The sequence below is a fragment of the Anabrus simplex genome, chromosome 2, assembly GCF_040414725.1.
Source record: "Anabrus simplex isolate iqAnaSimp1 chromosome 2, ASM4041472v1, whole genome shotgun sequence".
NCBI classification, from domain to species: Eukaryota; Metazoa; Arthropoda; class Insecta; order Orthoptera; family Tettigoniidae; genus Anabrus; species Anabrus simplex.
Genome location: NC_090266.1, coordinates 622,071,363 through 622,097,104, shown reverse-complemented (window position 1 = coordinate 622,097,104; position 25,742 = coordinate 622,071,363). Strand labels below are relative to the sequence as shown.

Below are 25,742 nucleotides of genomic sequence, written 5' to 3'. Positions count from 1 at the left end.
GAGTTTCACAAATAGGAAAAGTCCTCTCAGTTTGAATTACTGCGTTGATGGGTGAAAGTTCCTTTTGGGGATCATTGTAAGTATCTAGGTGTTAATATAAGAAAAGACCTTCATTGGGGTAATCACATAAATATGATTGTTAATAAAGGGCACAGTTCTCTGTACATGGTTATGAGGGTATTTAGGGGTTGTAATAACGATGTAAAGGAGAGGGCATATAAGTCTCTGGTAAGACCCCAACTAGAGTATGGTTCCAGTGTATGGGACCCTCACCAAGATTACTTGATTCAAGAACTGGAAAAAATCCAAGGAAAAGCAGCTCGATTTGTTCTGGGTGATTTCCGACAAAAGAATAGTGTTACAAAAATGTAGCAAAGTTTGGGCTGGGAAAATTTGGGAGAAAGGAGACGAGCTGCTCGATTAAGTGGTATGTTCCGAGCTGTCAGAGGAGAGATGGCGTGGGAGGACATCAGTAGACGAATAAGTTTGTGTGGTGTCTTTAAAAGTAGGAAAGATCACAATATGAAGATAAAGTTGGAATTCAAGAGGACAAATTGGGGCAAATATTCATTTATAGGAAGGGGAGTTAGGGATTGGAATAACTTACCAAGGGAAATGTTCAATAATTTTCCAATTTCTTTGTGATCATGTAAGAAAAGGCTAGGAAAACAACAGATAGGGAATCTGCCACCTGGGCGACTGCCCTAAATGCAGATCAGTAGTGATTGATTGATTGACTGATTCCAGCAACACTCTCCAATATCATATCATTTCATCTGTCAATCATTAATCATTGACCCAGAGGAGTGCGACAGGTTTCGGCAGCCGGCACAATTCATATCCTCGCGGCAAAATGGGGCTTCATTCATTCCATCCCTGACCCGGTCACTGACCGGAAAACAGGTTGTAGGTTTTCATTATTAGGCTATTATTATTATTATTATTATTATTATTATTATTATTATTATTATTATTGGCGCATTAATACAATAATATATAATACCCTCCAAAGGGTTATTTGAATAATAATAATAATAATAATAATAATAATAATAATAATAATAATAATAATAATAATAATAATAATAATAATCTGAAGCTGGAAGGTCTCCATAGTGGATACTAGTAGTTTATGTGTACAAGCAGTTGGGAAACACAGAGCTATCTCAAGATCTGGAAATATATCCCGGGAAAGTTTTGGTGAGTCAAAAGGAAAATGCAAGTCTAGGATACTGGAAGTACATACGACGAAGCATAAGAGGCTACAGTATTATAGTCAACTGGAGGATTACGGAGGTGTTTAGTTCATCGAATATATTTACAGAGTGAATACTGAAAGAATGAACAGTCCGTGATGAAAATCGTAAATGAAAATATTCCAAGAAAGCCCAACTAAGTGAATGGAAGTTTATTTCTCTAATATACAGTACCTTAGAAAAGGGGTCATATATGAAAACTGGGGTTAAATTTTCTGAAGTGTGTATCGTCACAGCAACATACGGTCCTAAAGATTACTACTCGTATTATGAGTTCCCAGTGGAATTAAATACACGGTAACTAGGAAATAACTAGACATGTCTGGGGAAATAGGCGATAATATAAAATCAGCGAATGAAGTATCTAGAAAACTTATTTCTCACTTAACCCATTCAGAAAATTTCGTCATTAGTCGTCAAAATTCACAGAAAACTTGCGCATCTTTTACGGCACATTTATAAATGGCAAGGCATCAAGATGAGAGAGTACGCCATAACAACTGCTACTTTGGAAAGATTGTCACAACTATCTCAGTATTGTTAAATAAGTAAATTCTCTAACTGAAAAGTTGTAATAGAAATTCCTGAAAAGACTTAACATGTGTTGTGCATTAACTTGTGATTCATAAAACACAAGTTACCAGTCCATATTATTTCAATTTTTGTCTTGTTTCCAGTTAAAATGTAGAAAGTACTTCTGTGCACATCCCCAAACACAGTCAGTCGAAGACTTAAAGAAAAAAATATTCCAAACCTAAAAGTTCCGTTTCTGCTAACCGCGTTGAACTGTTGGGCGCATGTAAGAAAGGATCCCTAGAAATCTGAAAAATGATCTGACGAGTTCTGTTTTCTATACAAAATATACCAGGTGGTTCCCGAACGCCGTACTTTCTATATATAAATTTCCCGCGTGTACAAATGAAGAATGGGATATCTACCAACTGATTTTCACAGGGGCACCACTGCCAGCGGGCAGGTTACGTCAGAATATGAAGAGATAAGAACGGAACTGTCGCTCGCATCATGTTACTCAGTGCTACCGGTTTAATGCACCCCTTGCATTAGTAAACCTCGTTTTCCACCGCATAGTTTTCGGCTGGTGTATGGTACAGCCACACCAAATTTGCTGTCTGCATTTCGGCGATGGCTGGTGTGTTCAGCAGCGATGAATACACAGACATTATGTTAATGTGGACAACCTGGTCGGAAAGCAGCCGAAGCTCCAAACAGACGTATGTCTTCTACACACGTATTTCGCCGAAAAGTATTAGTTTTTTGTTTCATACAAGCAACTTTTTTATCGACTGGAATGACTACACTACGAGGAGGGATAGTCGCCTCCCCCCCCCCCCCCATTACATATTTATTCCACCTTAGCCAGCTGGAACTAGGAATTATTTTTAAAAAAGCTATTTGTACAAGCCTTGTTGTCTTATGTAATAATTAAAGAAAATAAAGGAAAAAATTAGCAGATAACTATTGGCGGAAATACGTACAAAATGCCGTTCGTCGCGGCTAAGCGATTTGTATAGCGCTACGGCAAGTAGTGGAGACTTTGCATGTGCTGTGAGGAAGGTTAGCAGGGGTACATATTTTTTACCAAGATCGTGGACATTGAGTTATAATTCACCCGCTTGCCGCGCGCTTTCGTCAGTCTGGCAGTCTCTTTAGTGTCTGTTAGTTTCTTAGCGTGTATTCAAATACTAAATGATTTTAAATCGCTTAATCATGCCGTACTCCGATTTAATTGTACCGGTCGAGCTGGCCGTGGGGTTAGAGGCGCGCAGCTGTGAGCTTGCACCCGGGAGATGGTGGTTTCGAATCCCACTATCGGCAGCCCTTAAGATGGTTTCCGTGGTATCACATTTCCACACCAGACAAGTGCTGGGGCTGTACCTTAATTAAGGCCACGGCCGCTTCCTTTCCACGTGTAGTCATTCCCTGTCTCATCATCTCCATAAGTCCTATCTGTGTCGGTGCGTCGTAAAGCCAATTGTAAAAAAAAATCATTTGTAATTGTACAGTAATTTCAACGGGATATAATAACAAAGTTCCTTTCACTGGGCTAAATTATTTCTTTGGTGTTATGTTATTTATTAAGTAAATGTATTTAACCTGACCCGTGGTTTGTATGCGATAGGTGGTGAAAATTTTATTTTACAGCATTGAATCAAAATCTCAAAAAAAAAAAAAAAACTATTATTAAAAATAAACCACGCGGCACGTTAATTACATTTACATAATAAATAACACAAACGATAGAATTTAGTCCGGTGAAAGAAAAGTTGGCATTATCTCCCGTTGAAATTACAATTCGAATTAAATATATATTTTTTTTACAATTGGCTTTACGTCGCTCCTACACAAATAACACTTACGGTGACGATGCGACAGGAAAGGTCTAGGCGTGGGAAGGAAGCGGCCGTGGCCTTAATTAAGGTACAGCTCCAGCATTTGTCTGGTATGAGAATGGGGTACCACGGAAAACCATCATCAGGGCTGCCGGCAGTGGGATTCGAAACCACTATCTCCCGGGTGCAAGCTCACAGCTGCGCGCCCCTAACCCCACGGCCATCTCGCCCGTTACAATTAAACAGAAGTACGGCATGACTGTGCAATTAAAATCATTTAGTATTTGAATACACACTAAGAAACTAATGGACACTAAAGAGACTGCCAGACTGACGAATGCGCGCGGCAAGCGGATGAATTATAACCCGGTGCCCACGACCTTGGCAAAACAATATGTACCGTTACTACCCTTCCTCATAGCACATGCAAAGTCTCCACTACATGCCGTAGCGCTATACAAATCGGTTAGCAAGGACGAACGGCATTTTGTGCGTATTTCCGGCAATAGTTACGTTAATAATAAAAGAAAATAAAGAAAAGAATTAGCAGATAAGACAACAAGGCTTGTACAAATAGCTTTTTAAAAAATAATTCCTAGTTCAGGCTGGCTAAAGTGGAATAAAAATGTAATGTTTACTCCACAAAGTGTGGGGGGAGGGCGACTATCCCTCCTCGCCCCACCCCCTAATCGCCGCTAATATTTGTAAACACGCCAAAGATGCAGATAAGGAAATTTAATAACTTATTAATTTATACACGTGAAGACTTTCCACTCGATAAAAGAGCTGCTTGTATGAAACAAAAACTAATATTGTTCGGCGAAATACGTGTGTAGAAGACATACGTCTGTTTGGAGCTTCGGCTGCATTCCGACCAGGTTGTCCAGATTAACATATCTGTGTATTTGTCGCTGCTGAACACACCAGCCATTGCCGAAATGCAGACAGCAAATTTGGTGTGGCTGTACCATACACCAGCCTAGAACTATGCGGTGGAAAACGAGGTTTACTAATGCAAGGGGTGCATTAAACCGGTAGCACTGAGTAACATGCTGCGAGCGACAGTTCCGTTCTTATCTCTTCATATTCTGACGTAACCTGCCTGCTGGCAGTGGTGCCCCTGTGAAAATCAGTTGGGAGACATCCCATTCATCATTTGTGCATGTGGGACATTTATAAGTAGAAAGTACGGCGTTCGGGAGCTACCTGGCATAATTGCAACTCTCTTTTCTCTGACATGATCCGTGGTTGTGAGATAGGAAAGTATTTTAAGCAGCAGAGATAAATGATTTGAGAAAAATGAGAGTTTGTATCCAGAAGTTATTATTAGAGGATCGGTAATAAGAGGCATAGACAGAAATAATGACAGCAAAGTTACAATATAAATTCTATATCTGTTCACAATCGTGAAGTACTACTTGAAATAGTTTTCTTATTACCCTACCCTAAAATAACATCTGCACCAACTCTCTAATACTGTAATATATACCTTCTGGTTGCAAACTCTTATTTTTCTCATAAATAATTTATCTCTGCTGCTTAAAATAATTTCCTATCTCGTAATCCTGGATCATTTCGCCGCGGTGGGGTAGAGTCATACAGAACATAGTACCCTCATGCTAGGCTGCTGGGTACATGCTGTAGAGTACAACTCTGAATTACAATTGCCCTATTCGTATCAATTACTCGACCTGTCCAAACACATGTAGTATACCTTACGAATGGTGCACAAATGATATTATTTAGTTTATATTTTCCTAGTATCAATGAAATATCAATGCAAAAAGCTAATATTTCTCCCTAGTCGCTTCTGACAAAAAAAGTCAATTATCATGAATTTGGTACTCGTTTAACGTCTGCTATATTTCCACCTGTACATTAACACGGAAGCAGCAGTGCTAAATGCTGAAGTTTTCCGCCAATAGCGATTAATAGCCGAATTTCATGACAATGATTCGTCAGTGATTACGGAAGGAAGGAAGGAAGGAAGGAAGGAAGGAAGGAAGGAAGGAAGGAAGGAAGGAAGGAAGGAAGGAAGAAAAACTAACTGCATTATCATCAACCCCACAAAATAGGAGGTCCATTTTCTTATAAAAGATGATACGTGCCACACTTATTTCTCCATGTACTAATTACTACTGTAACCAGTAAGACGGCAGGAAATACAGGTACACGGCTTTCAATAAAATACTCCGAACGAGAGGCACACACACGTACTCGGCGTTGTAAAAGGCTAACAGAGATTTAGTTAAACTCCACAGGCGAATGCAAGAAGCTAGAAAATGTCCAAGATAGAGAGAATCTAGTCCAAAGCAAGGAGAATATTTAGAAACTGACCTGGTGCCGATCACGAATCACTGTATTCTTAAAAAAAAAGGATAAACGAGGTTAAAGTTGGCGCAGAACATTCTTGCAAATGAGGCTTCAGTGTAAAATTCTTATACTGTTGTATAACTGTATATACCGCTATAAACTAAACATGGCTGATTACTAGCTAGCATTAATATCTCTCGCAAAGGTGATAGAAAACGTCATTGGAATCCTGTTTTCCTTCTGTCACTTTTCCCACATCCTTGGTGGGGTTGCGTGTGTGAACTGTGTCACACAAGTGGACTTGGCTCTGTTTTATGGCCGCATGCCCTTTCTGTCGCCAGTACTGTGTAGAGGATGTATTCACTATCGCGTGCTTTTATAGTTGGTAGTATGGTATATTGTGTTGTATATGAGGAGTGTACTGGGACAAACAAAAATACCCAGTCCCCGAGTCAGGGGAATAAATTCCGATCCGTCAGGGAATCGAATTCGGAACCCTCCAAACCCAAGGTCTCTGCGCTGTCCATTCAGACAATCAGCCGGATGAAAACGTTACTGGAATGAAAAAGGGTATTTGGAAATACTTGGAGAAACAAACACAGGAGTAATTGCATTTGCGTTATCAATTTCAAGTAAGAAACTCCTGTTGTACTTTATTTTTTCTGCAGTCTGTCTATATTTTCTAAATGGAAATGCGTTAGAGAAAATTTTAAGTGTACTGTTTTCTTTCGGTTTAAAGAACAAAGTAAAAATCAATCATAATATTGAACCCATAATTCTACGGTGAGAAAAATTTTTATTTTTCCCAAATATTTATTTGGTATTCAGAAACTACTGTATGTTTGAGGGCAGCCATTTTGCGCTCCCAAGAGCCCGATGTTGCGTGGGAAGGTTCCCGCAAGGCGAGCTCGTGGATTGCCGGGACACCTCGGTGGAACTCGAGTGCCCGACAATTTTCTAAATTAATGAATTCTACACAACGAGGGATTTTGATAAGATAGTAAAGGATGAAATAAATAAGCAAAATTATTCATACACCCTCTGTGGAGGTAGTGACACCAGGGACAATTTAGATGCAGTTAAGCCCAAGTGTGTGTTAGCGTGAGAACAGCGAGCTAGTTACACGTGCCAAGGTCGTGGGCAGAAGAAAAACGCGCGAAATGCACGGGCAGAAACAATTTATTTCTCCTGTGGTGAGTGTAGAAAAATTATAAATTTAACATCGAACATAAGTGCAAGTCTGTCCGGAGTTCTGGGACAAGTTTTATCAAAATCGGTTTATTAGAAGCAAATTTGGCAGATTACACCACCGAGACTCATAGAGGGGATAGCGTCCTTCCGGAAATTATAAAAGAAACCCCCCACCGTAGATTTTGCAGTGTCGATCTGGAACTTGAAGCCGCGGGAGCTCGTGCCCGTCGTCATTAGAAATTCGCGCCAGATTGACCGACAATAATTCAATACATGTTCGTGGCTAAAGTCCATATATTAGTTAAGAAGAAAAGTGATTGGAGAAACTGTGAACGTTTGCAGACGAACTGGGAAGGTGTAGGCTGGTGGAAAATTACACAGCAGATTTTATTTTTATCATTTCCTGTACTCTTGTAAGTGAAGAAGGTCTGGGGGAAGCGATTCAAAATAGTTCTACTCCCTTATCGGCCGAACACCTGTTCTTATTGAAACAACGGGGAGAGAAACCACTCTGGGAAGCGCATCAGGCAGTTAGAGTCGACTGCAGAACGAGGGAAGTTCGTGGTGCAAGTTACAAAGAAAGTGCATTATTTATGGTAATTTTAATCTCGTGTGTGTGAAGGGTAGTGTTTGGATGAGTGAAATTTTGAAAATGAAAATGTTATTTGTGAAAATGAGTGGCTAAGTACGAGGTTGCTGGGATGATGTAATCAGAATGCTGAGAATGTCACCAATGTGCAGGTCTGTCTATTTTATATTATGTTGTAGTTAGTTAGTTAGTTACTGTCTGTCCTAACCAAAATTTCCAGATGATTGTCGGGTGATATTCGTAATTATCAGGCGAAAGGCGTTGTAAATTTTGGTCAGCGTGTGAAAATTTTCAGTGTGTAAATTTCATGTCAAGAACGGTAAAATGCGACGCTTAAAATTTTGTGTTGAGATGAGATATCATTCAAAGTGCGGATTTGTGAACGTTATAAGTGTTAATTTTGTCGTGGCGAATATTGTAATTTCAGGTGTCAGTTGCATTCAGAAATGTTGGTCAATAATAATAATAATAATAATAATAATAATAATAATAATAATAATAATAATAATAATAATAATAATGTTTACCGCGGGATAAGGAAATTCCTCTCTGTTAAATTACATTTAACCAGTTATTTTTACAAGGATCGTAAGCATATTTAGATAATGTCAATGAAATTTGTTAGAGTCACAGTCATTAATGGGAAGAAAATTTTGAGACATCGTGTATACTTGAATTGCGAAAGGTCGATGTGCGCTCTTGGATTTTTGAGGTTCGAAAATCGTAATAATAGTAAAGTCAGAGATGTGCTTAATAATGGTTGTCGTTTTCACCAGGGGATCGAAGTATGGAAAAGGGTCTTGAAGGAAAAGGGATTGAGAGCGATGGATTTATATGTACGTGGAGATGAGAGAGAAGCGTTACCGCTGGAATCAAGCGATGAGAAAGAGTGTTGAGACATTTTTGTAGAGGAAGTATTTAGGAACAGGCTGTGTGAGGCAGGCTGTATTGTTTTCCGCAATCAATCCGAATTTGAGATGACTATGATGTGAAGCATTGTAAATTTATAGAATGATTCCAAGTGAAAACGACTCTAGTAAAATGTAAAGGTCTGGGTAGTAAACATCCAGTGATTTTTGTTAAGATAAGGTACGGCCTCACGGATTGAAGAGCAATTTTGACACACGGTTGGGTTATATTTAATTTGTTCATTGGAGAGGTCATGGATAAGATGGTTGGAATTGATGATAGGCGATCTGCGAATTTCGAATGTGATGGTGATGATTATTAATTTGAAGGCATCCACTAAAAGGGAAACGTGTGTTGGGAATTTTCATTGGCAGCCCTGACACTTCAGTGCACAGGCTGAGATTGTGTTCGAGGTGGAGAATCGTTCGTCACGTCTATTTATTTTTGAGTTCACATATTATGATGAGGTAGACACTTGTTGTATTTTTTTTTTTTTTTTTCGAGAGGTAGGCACTTACCGTGTTTCGACTTGCATTCTTTTGATAAGAGACGTAGTTCCGTCGTGCGTATTTTTTGTCTGACCAGATTCAGTGTTACTGTTGGAGGTTTGTTGGAAATTGCATTTCGCCTGATATGTTAAGGGAGGCGTATTACGACCCACTTTGACGCCCGACGATAGATTTAGGACGTCACGTGTTTATTCTTGGAGTCATTGATGATGAGACGTCCTAGGTCACGCCCGACGATAGGACTTGGAAGGCATCATGTATATACTGATTAGGTTTAGGGTGTACAGATTTCAAGTGAGCCCGACGATAGGTCTGGGATGGTAGCTGTACACACTCAAGTCTCAGTTTAGATTTTTTTTTCTTTTGTTTCTTTTGTGAAGTGGCCTGGTTGAAGGTAGCCATTACAGTGCGATATGATTTATTGTAGAGGGTCTATGCGAAGCTCTCATTGAGATAACGGGACTGCTGTTGACAAACGAGGGCTGTCCAAGTGTGGGACATCGACCCGATCTAGATTATATTTTTACTGTGTTTCTTCGTGCGTGTTAAGCTGTATGACTTCGAGATGTTAATTTATTTTTTACGGACTTTATTGTTTCCTCGTCTTGACGTCCGTTCTCACTGATAGTGTGCATTATTGACACTCAGTGTTTTAGAATGAGACTTGAGTTGCGAATGCGGTTTCGATTCGTCAGCCAGTAATTTTATTTTATATTTTAATCTTGTCGTATTCTCATTCGTATTCATAGTTAGAATAAGTAAGTAATCACTTTACCAGTAGTGTGTTGGGACAGACAGTAAATAGAGAGATCTGTACTGGTAGCATTGTTTTCAAGGGAAAGAATTCCTTAAATTTGTAGTAAATTTTAGCGTGGACTGGTAAATTTATTAAGCATAATAAACCCATTTCTAACCTGAAAATCGGTTCAATAATAATATTTTCAAGTGACTTTTCACTTTTTGATTAACTTCAGTGTTTGGCATTTCTTCCAAATGCATGATTAGTAAGTGTTTCCTGCATTTCGCAGTTTTGTTCCTTTAGAACGACTTAACGTAAGATCCTCCCGGATCATGTTGTTGTTGGTTCCTTCCGAACAGTTGTTTGGGGTGATGCACGTTTAGCATCGGGACTATCTTATCACTTAAGGGTGTCATGAATGACAAATACATGGTGGAATTTTATTTCAATTGTGAATGATGCCATTAACTTGTAGTGAACACCATGCTTTCCCATAATATTTCGCAACCTATCCAAAGCAACTGATAGTCAGTTTGGTTCGATTAAGGGTCCATTCGGCGGATGTTCCGTATCCGTGAAGGGTATTTGACTGGTGGATAACCTTAATTAAGAGAAAATCAGGCGTTCTACTTGTTGAAAGTCAGATTTTCCACGGATCGTGTGGATTAACTCTCAGTTCTCGTTTGGAATAATAGGCGCCCGTTTTTCAGGTCTTCCCTTTTTCAGTTTTTCAGTTTCGCTGTCCACTAACATATTAGCTTCTCTGAAGCAACTCTTCGACATTGGAAGAAACGAAGTGACGTTATGTAATGTGACTGTGTTAGGAACTTTTCAAAAATCAATAATTAAATGTTTTTATGTTTTGTGGCAAGAATGCATATTAAATTAACGATGTTATCGTGCTCTTTCAGTTTAAATAAAAGTTAGTAAGCACATTTTTGCTCCTCATTTCAAGTAGTTAGGCTTTCTTCTGAACCCCATCGTTTGGTTAAGATCGTGACCGAATTTATTCCCGCAACGACCCAAGATTTAAGAGTTCTAAATTGTTCTACTATAGCAGCCGTGGCCGACCAACGATGGAATGGTAAGTTCAAGGGTTCAGTAGAAGTGTCGCGCCAACTGTGGGGCTTAAGTCACGATGAGGAGGACGATAATATTCCACGTTGGAGGACAGTAAGAAATAACACCAACGTGATGGCTTAAGTCACTTAACGGAGAGGGCTTGAGTGCATTAAAGGAAGAACTACGAGTCATGTTGGTTGACATCAGTTAAATTATGACCAATTGTAGAATAATAGTACACGTTGGGCCTCAGTAGAAGTGGCGCCATCAACTTTGGGGCCTTAATGTCACGATAACGATGAGGAGCCCAAAGTCACGATAACGATATGATGCCACGATAACGATAATGAAATTATCCATTGAAAATAAATGTTAGAAAAATATAAAATAATGTTGAGGCTTAAGCCACATTATAAATAATACAAGCGGGTGAAAATTATGGCTGAGCCACAGTTAAACGAATTATGCCCAATGAGAGTGCTAGATATTAATACGTTTAATGAGGAGCGTAACTACTTGGTAGATAATAATAATAATAATAACAGTCACAATGCATTTTAGGAAACCAGTATTTAAAGCTGTATTGAAGCTTATGTCATGTTGCCAATATAAGTTTTGGAAGTGGTAATGCTGAATTACATTCAAAGTTTATGCGCTAACATGTTGTTTATTTACTTAATTTACGGAAGCGAAACTATTTGGGATATTTATCCAGAGTAACTTATTAACTTCAGAATTTCCTTTTCATTAAACAATTTTGTGATACCAGCCATGTAAACAAAAACTTTATAAGACAACTGTTGGAATGTTGTCAGTTTCGGTATTAAATTATAACAGCGTTTGTATGTGAAAACGCAGTAAATAGTGAATTCTTTCCTTAGTAGTTTGGAGTATTCTGGTTGCATCGACAGCCAGCGTACTCATTATTGTATTCTTTGTGGTATTGTGAGATGGAAGGTCAGGTGACCGTGGATCTGCTAAGGCAGATGATGGAGGACATGAAAGTTCATAATGAGAGTTTGAGAGAGGACATGAAAGTTCGTGATGAGAACTTGAATAGTAAGATAGATAGTTTGGATAGTAAGTTGAGAGAGGACATGAAAGTCCAGAATGAGAATTTGAGTAGTAAGATGGAGGATACGAAAGGGCAAATGTTAGAAAGTTTTGATAGCAAGATGGAGGACGCGAAAGTCCAGAGGGAGAATTTGAAAGAGGACATGAAGGCTCATAATGAAAGTTTGGATGGTAAGATTGAGGAGTTGCAGTCGAGTTTGAAAGACACTCGGGAGGAGTTACAGTCTAGTTTGAAAGACACTAGTGACGAGTTAAAGAGTAGTATTGAGGATACCCAGGCTAGGTGTAAAGAGTCTAGTGATGAGTTGAAGGCTGGATTGAAGAACGTAGTTCGTGAGACATACACTATGTGCACCGAACTTAAAGAGGAAGTTAGGGGTGAGATAGGTAAACTCAACCAGCGTTTTGATGATAGCCGAGTGGAAATTAGGGATGAAATTGACAAACAATTTGCGGAAGTGCAGGTCAGTTTAAAGAACGATTTCGACAAACAGTTTTCCAAAATCCATGACAGTTTAAAAACCGATATGGACAAGCGTTTTGACGAAAGCCACGACATGTACAGTAGGTTATGTGATAGTCAGGATGAGATGAGAAAGGAACTTGACAAGCATTTACTGGAAAGCCAGGCGGCGCATAAGCAGCTGATCGACAGCCAGGTTGAATTTAAGGACGACATTACACAACAGGTCGTAGAGATGCGGATCTCCAGTGATAAGGAAAAGGGGAAAACGCTAACCATAATAGAGGAACAACGTCAAATATTATCTGCGGACATTCAGTCACTGAACAACAAGGTAGATAAAATTAGTGTGGAATTGGAGAGTCAGGTATTGTCAAAAACCGAAACCATGGAGAAGAAACTGTTGCAAGTTAATGAGGAAGCAATTAGTAAACTCCAAGCGGCTAATGAGGACTCCGAAACTTTAATTAAAGAAATTCAAGAGGAGTTAGTTGAAATGAAAAATGAACACACCAGGGAATTCAATGACAGGCAAATTAGTATAGAACAGGACTTAAGGGAAATCACGTCAGCCCAGGAGCAGACGGACGAGAAGGTCAAACTCAAGGAGAGTGAAGTTAGTAATGAGATCAATACAGCGGACAGGCAATCAAAGATGGTTGGAAATCTGAGTCAAGCTATGGAGGATTATAATCTAGACCTTGGTAGTCAATTGAAAGTTGAAAAGGACGCAAAGGCTACAGGCCAGAATGTGTACGTTGAGGCGAGCAAATCTCAAAACTTAAGGATCGCGAACGTCTTTAATATGACTGGGAGATATCAGGACCAGTTTTGCCAATTGAAGGAAGACCCGCACCTAACTGTAAAGGAATTCTTTGAGGATCTGATGGAAGATGTCCTGGAGGCCAAGATATCTGAAGAACGTAGATGGAGGACAGCTGATGGATACACAGAGAAAGCGCCATTATTGTGGGTAGACGTTACAGCCCGTCAACATTGTTTCTTTGATAAAGGAAAGATATGCCGGAGAGCCCTTTCAGTGAAATGCAGATAGCAGGTGTAGAGAGAGAGAGAGAGAGAGAGGCAGGCGGCAGAGACCATCCAATGACGCACATAACATCAGTAACATCAAGAAACAGACTCCGAGCAACCCCCAATTCAATGATGATGCAGCCAACTTAAAAGGTTTATCATAGAGCCGAAGAAAGAATTCCATTACAGGATGACGCAGCCTTACCAGCTGGGGAAATGGTCACCGAAGAAGAAGAAGAAGAAGAGGTACAACCCGTAAATATGATCGTCACGTCGAGAGGAAGACAGGTCGAGGCACCACTCCAAGGACAGGCAAGCAGCGGGAGTAAAGAAGAGAAAGACGCTGAATGTTTACGATGTTCATTCTTAAGAGAAGACTTTGTTGATGACATCTGTAACGCAATTCTATTGTTGGAAGAAGAAAACAGGGAAATACGTGAAAGTAACAGAGCCCTACGTCAAGAGTGAGATCGGCTGGGAAAGTTTACGTAGAATCATGGTTCATCTGTATCAAAATTCCCATGTACACTTTAGAATTTTGAAGGAATATATCTGTTTAAATATTTCCCCTTTCTGGGTAAACATTTCGTTGTTGTAGGTGGATTATGAACCCATAATTCTACGGTGAGAAAAATTTTTATTTTTCCCAAATATTTATTTGGTATTCAGAAACTACTGTATGTTTGAGGGCAGCCATTTTGCGCTCCCAAGAGCCCGATGTTGCGTGGGAAGGTTCCCGCAAGGCGAGCTCGTGGATTGCCGGGACACCTCGGTGGAACTCGAGTGCCCGACAATTTTCTAAATTAATGAATTCTGCACAACGAGGGATTTTGATAAGATAGTAAAGGATGAAATAAATAAGCAAAATTATTCATACACCCTCTGTGGAGGTAGTGACACCAGGGACAATTTAGATGCAGTTAAGCCCAAGTGTGTGTTAGCGTGAGAACAGCGAGCTAGTTACACGTGCCAAGGTCGTGGGCAGAAGAAAAACGCGCGAAATGCACGGGCAGAAACAATTTATTTCTCCTGTGGTGAGTGTAGAAAAATTATAAATTTAACATCGAACATAAGTGCAAGTCTGTCCGGAGTTCTGGGACAAGTTTTATCAAAATCGGTTTATTAGAAGCAAATTTGGCAGATTACACCACCGAGACTCATAGAGGGGATAGCGTCCTTCCGGAAATTATAAAAGAAACCCCCCACCGTAGATTTTGCAGTGTCGATCTGGAACTTGAAGCCGCGGGAGCTCGTGCCCGTCGTCATTAGAAATTCGCGCCAGATTGACCGACAATAATTCAATACATGTTCGTGGCTAAAGTCCATATATTAGTTAAGAAGAAAAGTGATTGGAGAAACTGTGAACGTTTGCAGACGAACTGGGAAGGTGTAGGCTGGTGGAAAATTACACAGCAGATTTTATTTTTATCATTTCCTGTACTCTTGTAAGTGAAGAAGGTCTGGGGGAAGCGATTCAAAATAGTTCTACTCCCTTATCGGCCGAACACCTGTTCTTATTGAAACAACGGGGAGAGAAACCACTCTGGGAAGCGCATCAGGCAGTTAGAGTCGACTGCAGAACGAGGGAAGTTCGTGGTGCAAGTTACAAAGAAAGTGCATTATTTATGGTAATTTTAATCTCGTGTGTGTGAAGGGTAGTGTTTGGATGAGTGAAATTTTGAAAATGAAAATGTTATTTGTGAAAATGAGTGGCTAAGTACGAGGTTGCTGGGATGATGTAATCAGAATGCTGAGAATGTCACCAATGTGCAGGTCTGTCTATTTTATATTATGTTGTAGTTAGTTAGTTAGTTACTGTCTGTCCTAACCAAAATTTCCAGATGATTGTCGGGTGATATTCGTAATTATCAGGCGAAAGGCGTTGTAAATTTTGGTCAGCGTGTGAAAATTTTCAGTGTGTAAATTTCATGTCAAGAACGGTAAAATGCGACGCTTAAAATTTTGTGTTGAGATGAGATATCATTCAAAGTGCGGATTTGTGAACGTTATAAGTGTTAATTTTGTCGTGGCGAATATTGTAATTTCAGGTGTCAGTTGCATTCAGAAATGTTGGTCAATAATAATAATAATAATAATAATAATAATAATAATAATAATAATAATAATAATAATAATAATAATAATGTTTACCGCGGGATAAGGAAATTCCTCTCTGTTAAATTACATTTAACCAGTTATTTTTACAAGGATCGTAAGCATATTTAGATAATGTCAATGAAATTTGTTAGAGTCACAGTCATTAATGGGAAGAAAATTTTGAGACATCGTGTATACTTGAATTGCGAAAGGTCGATGTGCGCTCTTGGATTTTTGAGGTTCGAAAATCGTAATAATAGTAAAGTCAGAGATGTGCTTAATAATGGTTGTCGTTTTCACCAGGGGATCGAAGTATGGAAAAGGGTCTTGAAGGAAAAGGGATTGAGAGCGATGGATTTATATGTACGTGGAGATGAGAGAGAAGCGTTACCGCTGGAATCAAGCGATGAGAAAGAGTGTTGAGACATTTTTGTAGAGGAAGTATTTAGGAACAGGCTGTGTGAGGCAGGCTGTATTGTTTTCCGCAATCAATCCGAATTTGAGATGACTATGATGTGAAGCATTGTAAATTTATAGAATGATTCCAAGTGAAAACGACTCTAGTAAAATGTAAAGGTCTGGGTAGTAAACATCCAGTGATTTTTGTTAAGATAAGGTACGGCCTCACGGATTGAAGAGCAATTTTGACACACGGTTGGGTTATATTTAATTTGTTCATTGGAGAGGTCATGGATAAGATGGTTGGAATTGATGATAGGCGATCTGCGAATTTCGAATGTGATGGTGATGATTATTAATTTGAAGGCATCCACTAAAAGGGAAACGTGTGTTGGGAATTTTCATTGGCAGCCCTGACACTTCAGTGCACAGGCTGAGATTGTGTTCGAGGTGGAGAATCGTTCGTCACGTCTATTTATTTTTGAGTTCACATATTATGATGAGGTAGACACTTGTTGTATTTTTTTTTTTTTTTCGAGAGGTAGGCACTTACCGTGTTTCGACTTGCATTCTTTTGATAAGAGACGTAGTTCCGTCGTGCGTATTTTTTGTCTGACCAGATTCAGTGTTACTGTTGGAGGTTTGTTGGAAATTGCATTTCGCCTGATATGTTAAGGGAGGCGTATTACGACCCACTTTGACGCCCGACGATAGATTTAGGACGTCACGTGTTTATTCTTGGAGTCATTGATGATGAGACGTCCTAGGTCACGCCCGACGATAGGACTTGGAAGGCATCATGTATATACTGATTAGGTTTAGGGTGTACAGATTTCAAGTGAGCCCGACGATAGGTCTGGGATGGTAGCTGTACACACTCAAGTCTCAGTTTAGATTTTTTTTCTTTTGTTTCTTTTGTGAAGTGGCCTGGTTGAAGGTAGCCATTACAGTGCGATATGATTTATTGTAGAGGGTCTATGCGAAGCTCTCATTGAGATAACGGGACTGCTGTTGACAAACGAGGGCTGTCCAAGTGTGGGACATCGACCCGATCTAGATTATATTTTTACTGTGTTTCTTCGTGCGTGTTAAGCTGTATGACTTCGAGATGTTAATTTATTTTTTACGGACTTTATTGTTTCCTCGTCTTGACGTCCGTTCTCATTGATAGTGTGCATTATTGACACTCAGTGTTTTAGAATGAGACTTGAGTTGCGAATGCGGTTTCGATTCGTCAGCCAGTAATTTTATTTTATATTTTAATCTTGTCGTATTCTCATTCGTATTCATAGTTAGAATAAGTAAGTAATCACTTTACCAGTAGTGTGTTGGGACAGACAGTAAATAGAGAGATCTGTACTGGTAGCATTGTTTTCAAGGGAAAGAATTCCTTAAATTTGTAGTAAATTTTAGCGTGGACTGGTAAATTTATTAAGCATAATAAACCCATTTCTAACCTGAAAATCGGTTCAATAATAATATTTTCAAGTGACTTTTCACTTTTTGATTAACTTCAGTGTTTGGCATTTCTTCCAAATGCATGATTAGTAAGTGTTTCCTGCATTTCGCAGTTTTGTTCCTTTAGAACGACTTAACGTAAGATCCTCCCGGATCATGTTGTTGTTGGTTCCTTCCGAACAGTTGTTTGGGGTGATGCACGTTTAGCATCGGGACTATCTTATCACTTAAGGGTGTCATGAATGACAAATACATGGTGGAATTTTATTTCAATTGTGAATGATGCCATTAACTTGTAGTGAACACCATGCTTTCCCATAATATTTCGCAACCTATCCAAAGCAACTGATAGTCAGTTTGGTTCGATTAAGGGTCCATTCGGCGGATGTTCCGTATCCGTGAAGGGTATTTGACTGGTGGATAACCTTAATTAAGAGAAAATCAGGCGTTCTACTTGTTGAAAGTCAGATTTTCCACGGATCGTGTGGATTAACTCTCAGTTCTCGTTTGGAATAATAGGCGCCCGTTTTTCAGGTCTTCCCTTTTTCAGTTTTTCAGTTTCGCTGTCCACTAACATATTAGCTTCTCTGAAGCAACTCTTCGACATTGGAAGAAACGAAGTGACGTTATGTAATGTGACTGTGTTAGGAACTTTTCAAAAATCAATAATTAAATGTTTTTATGTTTTGTGGCAAGAATGCATATTAAATTAACGATGTTATCGTGCTCTTTCAGTTTAAATAAAAGTTAGTAAGCACATTTTTGCTCCTCATTTCAAGTAGTTAGGCTTTCTTCTGAACCCCATCGTTTGGTTAAGATCGTGACCGAATTTATTCCCGCAACGACCCAAGATTTAAGAGTTCTAAATTGTTCTACTATAGCAGCCGTGGCCGACCAACGATGGAATGGTAAGTTCAAGGGTTCAATATGACTCCGCAAAGGAGGACGTTTCAAGTTGTACAACCAAAGAAAATCCGAAGTGCCATCCAGATATTGCGCCACAGACAGGCTGAGAAAATACAGAAAAGATTTAAAGACTGTGGTCTCTAACAGTCCACCTTACAGCATTAGTGATTCTAGAACATTTTCAACTCGCCAAAATAAGTATCATGAACATACGTTGTTTTGAGTTTGATGTGTCACTGTGAACAAATATCACGTTTAAGTATTCCATAATGAATACAAAGTGGGATTTGCCCCGTTCAACTATATTTTGCTTTGGGATGCCACTCTTTTCTAGACCACAAAATGTGAGAGAAATACTATGCGAAAGTAAAATACATTAGGCCGGAGTATTCACGAAATAATGCAACCTAATTTCTGATATCAAAAATTAATCCTAAACTTCACAATTTGTTTGACGATTAGAACTAATGGAAATGTGAAGCACTCAAACGTGTCATGGGGAGACATCATGATAGAAAATGAAGGGAGGAATAACCATTAAAATATGGATTGGAGAGGGAAGACATACGAGTCTTCAGATCAAACTAGACAGGGCAGATTATTTTTCTTCAGGATCTACTACGAGGAATATGCCTGTCAGAGCCATTGCCTGAAGTCTGGGCTCGGTTACACAGAAATACCCAACTTGATTGAGTAAATATCAAATAATATTTCTTCTTTAAAATCTACTATTTGCGTAAGGCTGGGTTCTCAGGATATCTAATGGTGAAATGAAAACCCATGGCCTAATCTATTATTTTATTTACTGACTAATTATTACCTAATGCAGTAAGGCAGGGAAGCTAAACCTGACATGCTTCAATCCCGAGTCACGGCAACTTTCTATGACCGTTCTGAGTGAGAATTTTCCCTAGAATTTTATACTGTCACATTAAGAAAGGTTTAACGTACTAATATATTTCAAGTCATGTTGTACGTACCTAATACATTAATTACTAGTACACAGAAGACTGAAGGCACACTAATAATAAAGGTTATTAACTTCCACATACAAAACATACGGGACTGACAATGAAACGTCACTTGATCATAACACCTATAACAATATCATTAAATGCCGAAAGTTTTATTTGAGTAATACATGATGTTAAAATATAATTTTCTCAGGGAGGTGCTGACTTTCAGTGTGAAAATCCCCGTTTTATACATCAGCGACTTTTATTTATTGTAATAAACCAATAGACAAGGAAGACAGAAGGTTTAAAAAATGTTTAAGATTAGGTTCTCGCACTACCTAAGATGCTTCTACTTCGACTCATCACGCACAATGAAAATACAAGATACAAACGATTTAACAAACAATCACAACATGTTTTACAGACAGCTCTGGTCGTTGATAGCGATGTCTTAAACAACAGAACAGAAAGACAAAAATAAAACAAAACATCGTTTACAAGCGATAATAGAGAACGTAAAGGAAATACATTTTGCTACAGCTTTATTATAAATTATAGTACGAATAAAAGGCACTTACGTTGTAAATGATATATTTCTCTGCGTCCTCTTCGTGTGTACCAGGCATATACACGGGGCAGATGATGTTCACCTGATCGTATTCGAACGGTATGTTCCCTTTATTCACATCTATGATGTGATCTGTGTTGTCTATCCTAAAACTGAAAAATAAGAACGAATTATAATACAGCAAAAAAACAAGGAATTATTCAAATGCATTTGCTAAACAGTGAAATAGGTACTCATATCTCAATTATAAAAGAAATTAGAAGTAAACTACTGAAGTGATTATAGGACAACTTTATCTCGAATTATATCTTTTGATATGACATGTAATGCAAGTGATAGTTTTGAATTACCAAGGGATATAAATACATAAATAATCGCAACAATTTAAGTAACATCCATAATGAACAATTTACAATCAATCAGATTCATATTTATTTAGTATCAGCCACAGCAACCTACGACATATACAAAGTTTCATCCTAATCGGTGCAATATGCTAGGTAATTTTACAACCGTTGTATGAAATTACGACCCACAAAAGCCTCTTCTTTTCTCATCGTGGATCAAAATGAAAGTGACTGTGCTACGATGTGATAGGCTGTATTTAACTGCCTGGATTGTGCTAGCATATAAATGGTCCAGCATGACTGATTTCAGCACGACGACCCCACCATCCTTTCATCTAAAGATGTCTCTTTCAATGGATAACTTTCCTCTGCCAAAGCAGAATTAGTGTTTAATGGTCAGCTCAAGGGAAAATCGGTAGAAGAATGAGGTTGGACGGCCCGACGCCAAGAAGCACCTGCCATCTGGCTACGTGCCACCACATTTGTGAAAACAAAGCGCATCGATGTACCAGTAACTCCAATTATGTTAACTGTCATCAATTATTTTAGCCACTTTCATCCTCAATGAGCTTAAGCATTTCTTCCAAATTGAAAGTTTTCATTCATTGCTCCACTTCGCAGTATGTTAACTACCAAAGGAACCTACTCTTAACAAGCATATTCCTCTGGTTATTATCCAAAAATATGTTCAGAAGTTGTAATGTCTACTGTATATGGCCATGATAACATACAGTATAATGAGAAATTCGTTTCTACGCGAGTTCTGAAAAATTGCCGAAAAGTAAATATCTTAGCGCAATCTGGTGTAGATAACTGTACGGTTCCGACGAAACATGAGACTCCGCCGGGGACGGAGGTACGAATTTTAAGAGATTTTATGCCATATGAGCGGCCTTCACTCAAGACATGACTAGAAATTACGTTAAAAGACCTCTGAGAAAGTAAAGCGTCCAAAAGTGTACGAAGGAAGAGGGGAGGGGGACATCAAGAATTTTTTATGTTAAGAAGCTAGAGTAAATCACTGTCACGTACATTTTCTAGAATGTCCAACGGTAAAATTCTGCGGCATGACATCGCTCAACTTCATACGGCGACTGCAGAAAACATCATTCATACGGAGAGGTCGGTGTCCACGTTCTTATCAGACTCAAATTTCACAACATTCGTTCTTACTACAACTCATAAATGCCCTCATAACCATGTGCAGAGATCTGTACTCCTAATTTGCAATCCCATTTATGTTATTACTACAATGAAGACCTTTCCTTATATTAACACCTGGGTAGTTCCTCGAGAGCGGGGAGCAAACTGGCTCCGAAGGCATTTCGTTAAGTAGCGAATACGTTGTCACTCTGGCCACTTGACTCCTGGTCTTGTTCCAGTCGGTAGATCAACGTCCTAGAAGGCTGGAAAAATGTTAAAAGTAAGTTCCACTGCAACTGTCGCAGTTCTGGAAATATATTCACAACGTCAAGGCAGACACGGTTTAAATTCTAGACAATGCATGTGGATTTGTTTGAAATTAATGTCTCGTCCCTGTGATCTGGAATTCGCGTGAAGCTAGAGATCCAGAGACTATGATAATGTTGTCAACAATAGCGTAAATACGCGAACTACTTGTTTTCGAAAACCAATTCTAGGACAGGTTCCTTAAAAATAAACCCGAGGGAATCTTACCTGTGACGTAATAGATTGATCTCTGCAACCCGCGATAGGAAAGAATATTATTTTCAAGTACATATTCAGAAAAACAGAATGAGAATTTGAAAATAACTACTGTATAATGTACCTAATTCGAATAAAAATAGTGTACCGGGCGAGTTGACCGTGCGGTTAGGGGAGCACAGCTGTGAGCTTGCATCCGGGAGATAGTGGGTTCGAGCCACACTGTGGGCAGCCCTGAAGATGGTTTTCCGTGGTTTCCCATTTTCACACCAGGCAAGTGCTGGGACTGTACCTGAATTAAGGCCACGGCCGCTTCCTTCCCACTCCTAGGCCTTTCCTACCCCGTCGTCGCCATAAGACCTATCTGTGCCGGTGCGACGTAAAACCAACTGTAAAAAAGTACTAGTTCTTTCCTAGTGGCTCACACAATACTCGCCAAGAGGAAGCCAAAAACGTTATAGGTATTGATTTAGAAAGAAAGAAAGAAGCCGGTAAATTTCTTGCAGATTAATAAGATTCGCAGTTCCCTCGTGTACTACAGTAGGTATACCTAAAAATGACCGATGGCACGAGGTTAGACAACTAAATTATAGCGTATATCCCTTGTAGGGATTCGTGTACAACTCTAGGCACTCGCCTCCCGAATGCAGACCTTGGTTCCATAGCCACAGCGCGTTAACTTGCGCGTCCACTCCGCTCGATAAACAATCTGGAGGTTTATTTATTTATTTATTTATTTATTTATTTATTTATTTATTTATTTATTTATTTATTTATTATTAAATACATCCATAAGAAGTTATATCACTCCAATAGCAATGAAGAGTACAAATATTTTCGTTGTATATAACATATCTTACACAGTATAAACATAACAAAATAAAAGAAACGTCAACACTGATGTAAAACATTCTAGGAATACATGTATTTTCAATATAAAGTATTGTGTGTAAAATATCAAACTTAATGGTGAAGAAAAGACAGAACACCTTACATAACAAACACACGTAAAAACAACTGTGGTGTTACAGACTATAGGCCTACATTATATTTCAGTGCAGAATCAATTTACTCCAACTCATTCAATGTGATGTAAATATTGTTTAAAAATTTTAAAAATGAAGTAAATGGAAAACCGAAGAACAAGTTATTTGTAGTGTACTGTTCCAAGTGTTCTTTTGAACCCACAAGTGAATAGGCCTATCCTCCCACTCCGCAGTGGGAAGGTTCCGCCGCTACGCCTCGGAATTACCACGCCACGCTGAGAAATTTGGCACACACACAACACTAGAAAAGAATTTCCACATTCATCAATCTATGGTTAACTGCTCTAGCCGACAAAGAACGCCGGCAGCTCTCTCAATCTTATGATACGATTCATTTATTGTCTTGAGGTAAACCTCTAAGAACGGATAGAGTCCTACGAGAAATGCGGAACTTAAAACCGTTCTCGATCCTTCCCCGAGTCTGTTTTTCTCAATTAGGGTGAGCCGATTATAAATTCAAACACCATCCTTCGATGGGTGAATAATAAAGAAGGCGAGATTCAGAAATGATGCGAAGAAATATTTATTTGTAGAGATACACCCAATACTAATATGAATATAATCCAGGCGAGGAAGACCAACTTTTATCTCAACAGGGTTATGAACGGCCAGAACCTAACAATACGGATTGTTTGTATGTATCCTATGTCCATCCCTTTTCCTGATGCGGGTTCGAAGATGCGGCGAGATGATACTTCATGGAATGATTTTAGGGATGTTTATTTATTTATTTATTTATTTATTTAATTTATTTATTTATTTATTTATTACGTCCATAAGAGGCTATAACACTCCAATAACAATGAACATTACGAAATATTTTCATTGTACGGTATAGGATATGCAGGGGCTGCCTGGCCGATGCGGTAAAGGCGAGCTCGGTTCGCCCGGAAGGACGTGGGTTCGTATCCCCGTCAGAAAGTCGTAAAATTTAAGAAACGAGATTATCACTTCCGGGGGTGCATATGGCCCTGAGGTTCACTCAGCCTACACCAAAAATGAGTACCAGGTTAATTCCTGGGGGCAAAGGCGGCCGGGCGTAGAGCTAACCACTCTACCCCATCACGTGCCGAGGTTAACAATGGTGGAACCTTTACCTTCCACTCCTCCAAGGGCCTTCATAGCCTGTACGAAGGTGACTTTGCTTTGTTTGGTATAGGATATGTATCTTCTCCAGTATAAATATATAACAAAATAAACGAAGCGCCAGAAATGATGTAAAACACGTTAGTAAAAATGTGTTTACAATGTAACGTATTTTATGTAAAATATCAAACATAAAGGAGAAGAAAAGACAGAATACCTTAGATAAAAAATAAGAATAATAAACACACAAATATAGGTTCACCAAACTTCATTGGTGAAAACAACTGTGATGTTCTATAGGCCTAGATGATATTTCAGGCCATTCATTGTGATCTAAATATTTTTTGAAAATGTTAAAAATGAAGAGAATGGAAAAGCAAATTTCATTTGGCTGATTTCTGCAGATATTTTGTTAAATATATCATTCATTTTTATAAATGAATAATGTTTGTGAAGTAAAATGCAGTAAAATGTTCGTATCAAACGTAGACTTGCCCTCACAGTAGATGACCGAGCAAGTTGGGTACGTAGTACAGGTCGTGTAGTTAGTAAGTTTGTATTCGTAAGACGGTTTCGAACCTCAACGTCAATAGCCTGAAGTGGGTTTCTGTGGTTTCCCCATTTTCACACCAGGTAAATGTTGTATCTTAATTAAAGCCGCGTTCACTGCCTTCCCATTCCAGATTCCTTCATATCCCAGCGGCATTAAATTCATCTAAGTTAATGCGACGTTAATCAGATAGAAAAAACGTAACCGGATGCCCTTCCTGACGCCAACCCTATATGGAAGGATGTAATCACTATTGCGTGTTTCTGTGGTGGTTGGTAGTGTTGTGTGTTGTCTGAATATGAAGATCTACTTTCTTATTGCACTACTTCAATTAATTTCCTTACTAGTAATTTTAATTTAATTCCAATAGTGTGTACCATCAATTCATTATCATCAATCATTATACTGTGGTCAGTAACGAAGATATTTTATTAATATTCCACAGTGGGCACAGAGACCACACTGCTGATCCTGCAAACGAACGAAAATCGTACTAATTACCGGAATTAAGAATACAACGACAGTCGCCGTGGACACAAAATAGTTAACTGAAGCAAAGTATAGAAGAAAAAATGCATACCTCTTATTCCTCATTCATCTCAGCATTGCATGATATAACCACATACCACTTGGCGGAGCGGGTAAAAAGGACTGAAAAGTGGGTTGAATTCTTTTTATTAGAATACTGATATCTCAAAAACTGAAGATGTTTCAGTCGTGAAAATTGGCGATTGGAATCTCCTTTAAAAACGAAGAAATGCTTTTTTTGTTTTCCGAAAATCCACTTAAGGAGGGGTGAAAAAATTAGAAAGTTAGTTGAATTATTTGTATAAGGATACTTATATCTCAGAAACTAGAGATTCTGCAGACGTAAAAATTGGTATTTGGAATCTTCTTTAAAAGTAAATACACACATATTCCTTTGATTTCGGAAAATCCAATTTAGGGGGGTGAAAGAATTGAAAAATTAATTGAATTATTTGTCTGAGGATAGGCTACTTATATATTATGAAAACTTAAGTTGATACAGACGTGAAAATTGGTATTTGGAATCTCCTTTAAAATAAAGAAGCACGCATTTTGAAGGGAAAATAGATTTGGGGGGAGGAGGTGAAAAGTATTTGAATTCCTTTTATGAGGACGCATATCTCAAAAACTGAAGGTTGCAGACGTGAG

At 38.8% G+C, this 25,742-nt stretch overlaps 1 protein-coding gene across 1 annotated transcript in view; it reads right to left on the bottom strand.

Moving 5' to 3' along the window:
* Ephrin (ephrin) overlaps positions 1 to 25,742 on the bottom strand; it is a 167,807-nt gene that overhangs the window by 82,296 nt on the left and 59,769 nt on the right. Inside the window, exon 3 of the mRNA XM_068226017.1 lies at positions 19,883 to 20,024. Within this exon, the coding sequence (XP_068082118.1) occupies positions 19,883 to 20,024 (142 nt within the window). The remainder of the gene's footprint in view (positions 1 to 19,882; positions 20,025 to 25,742) is intronic.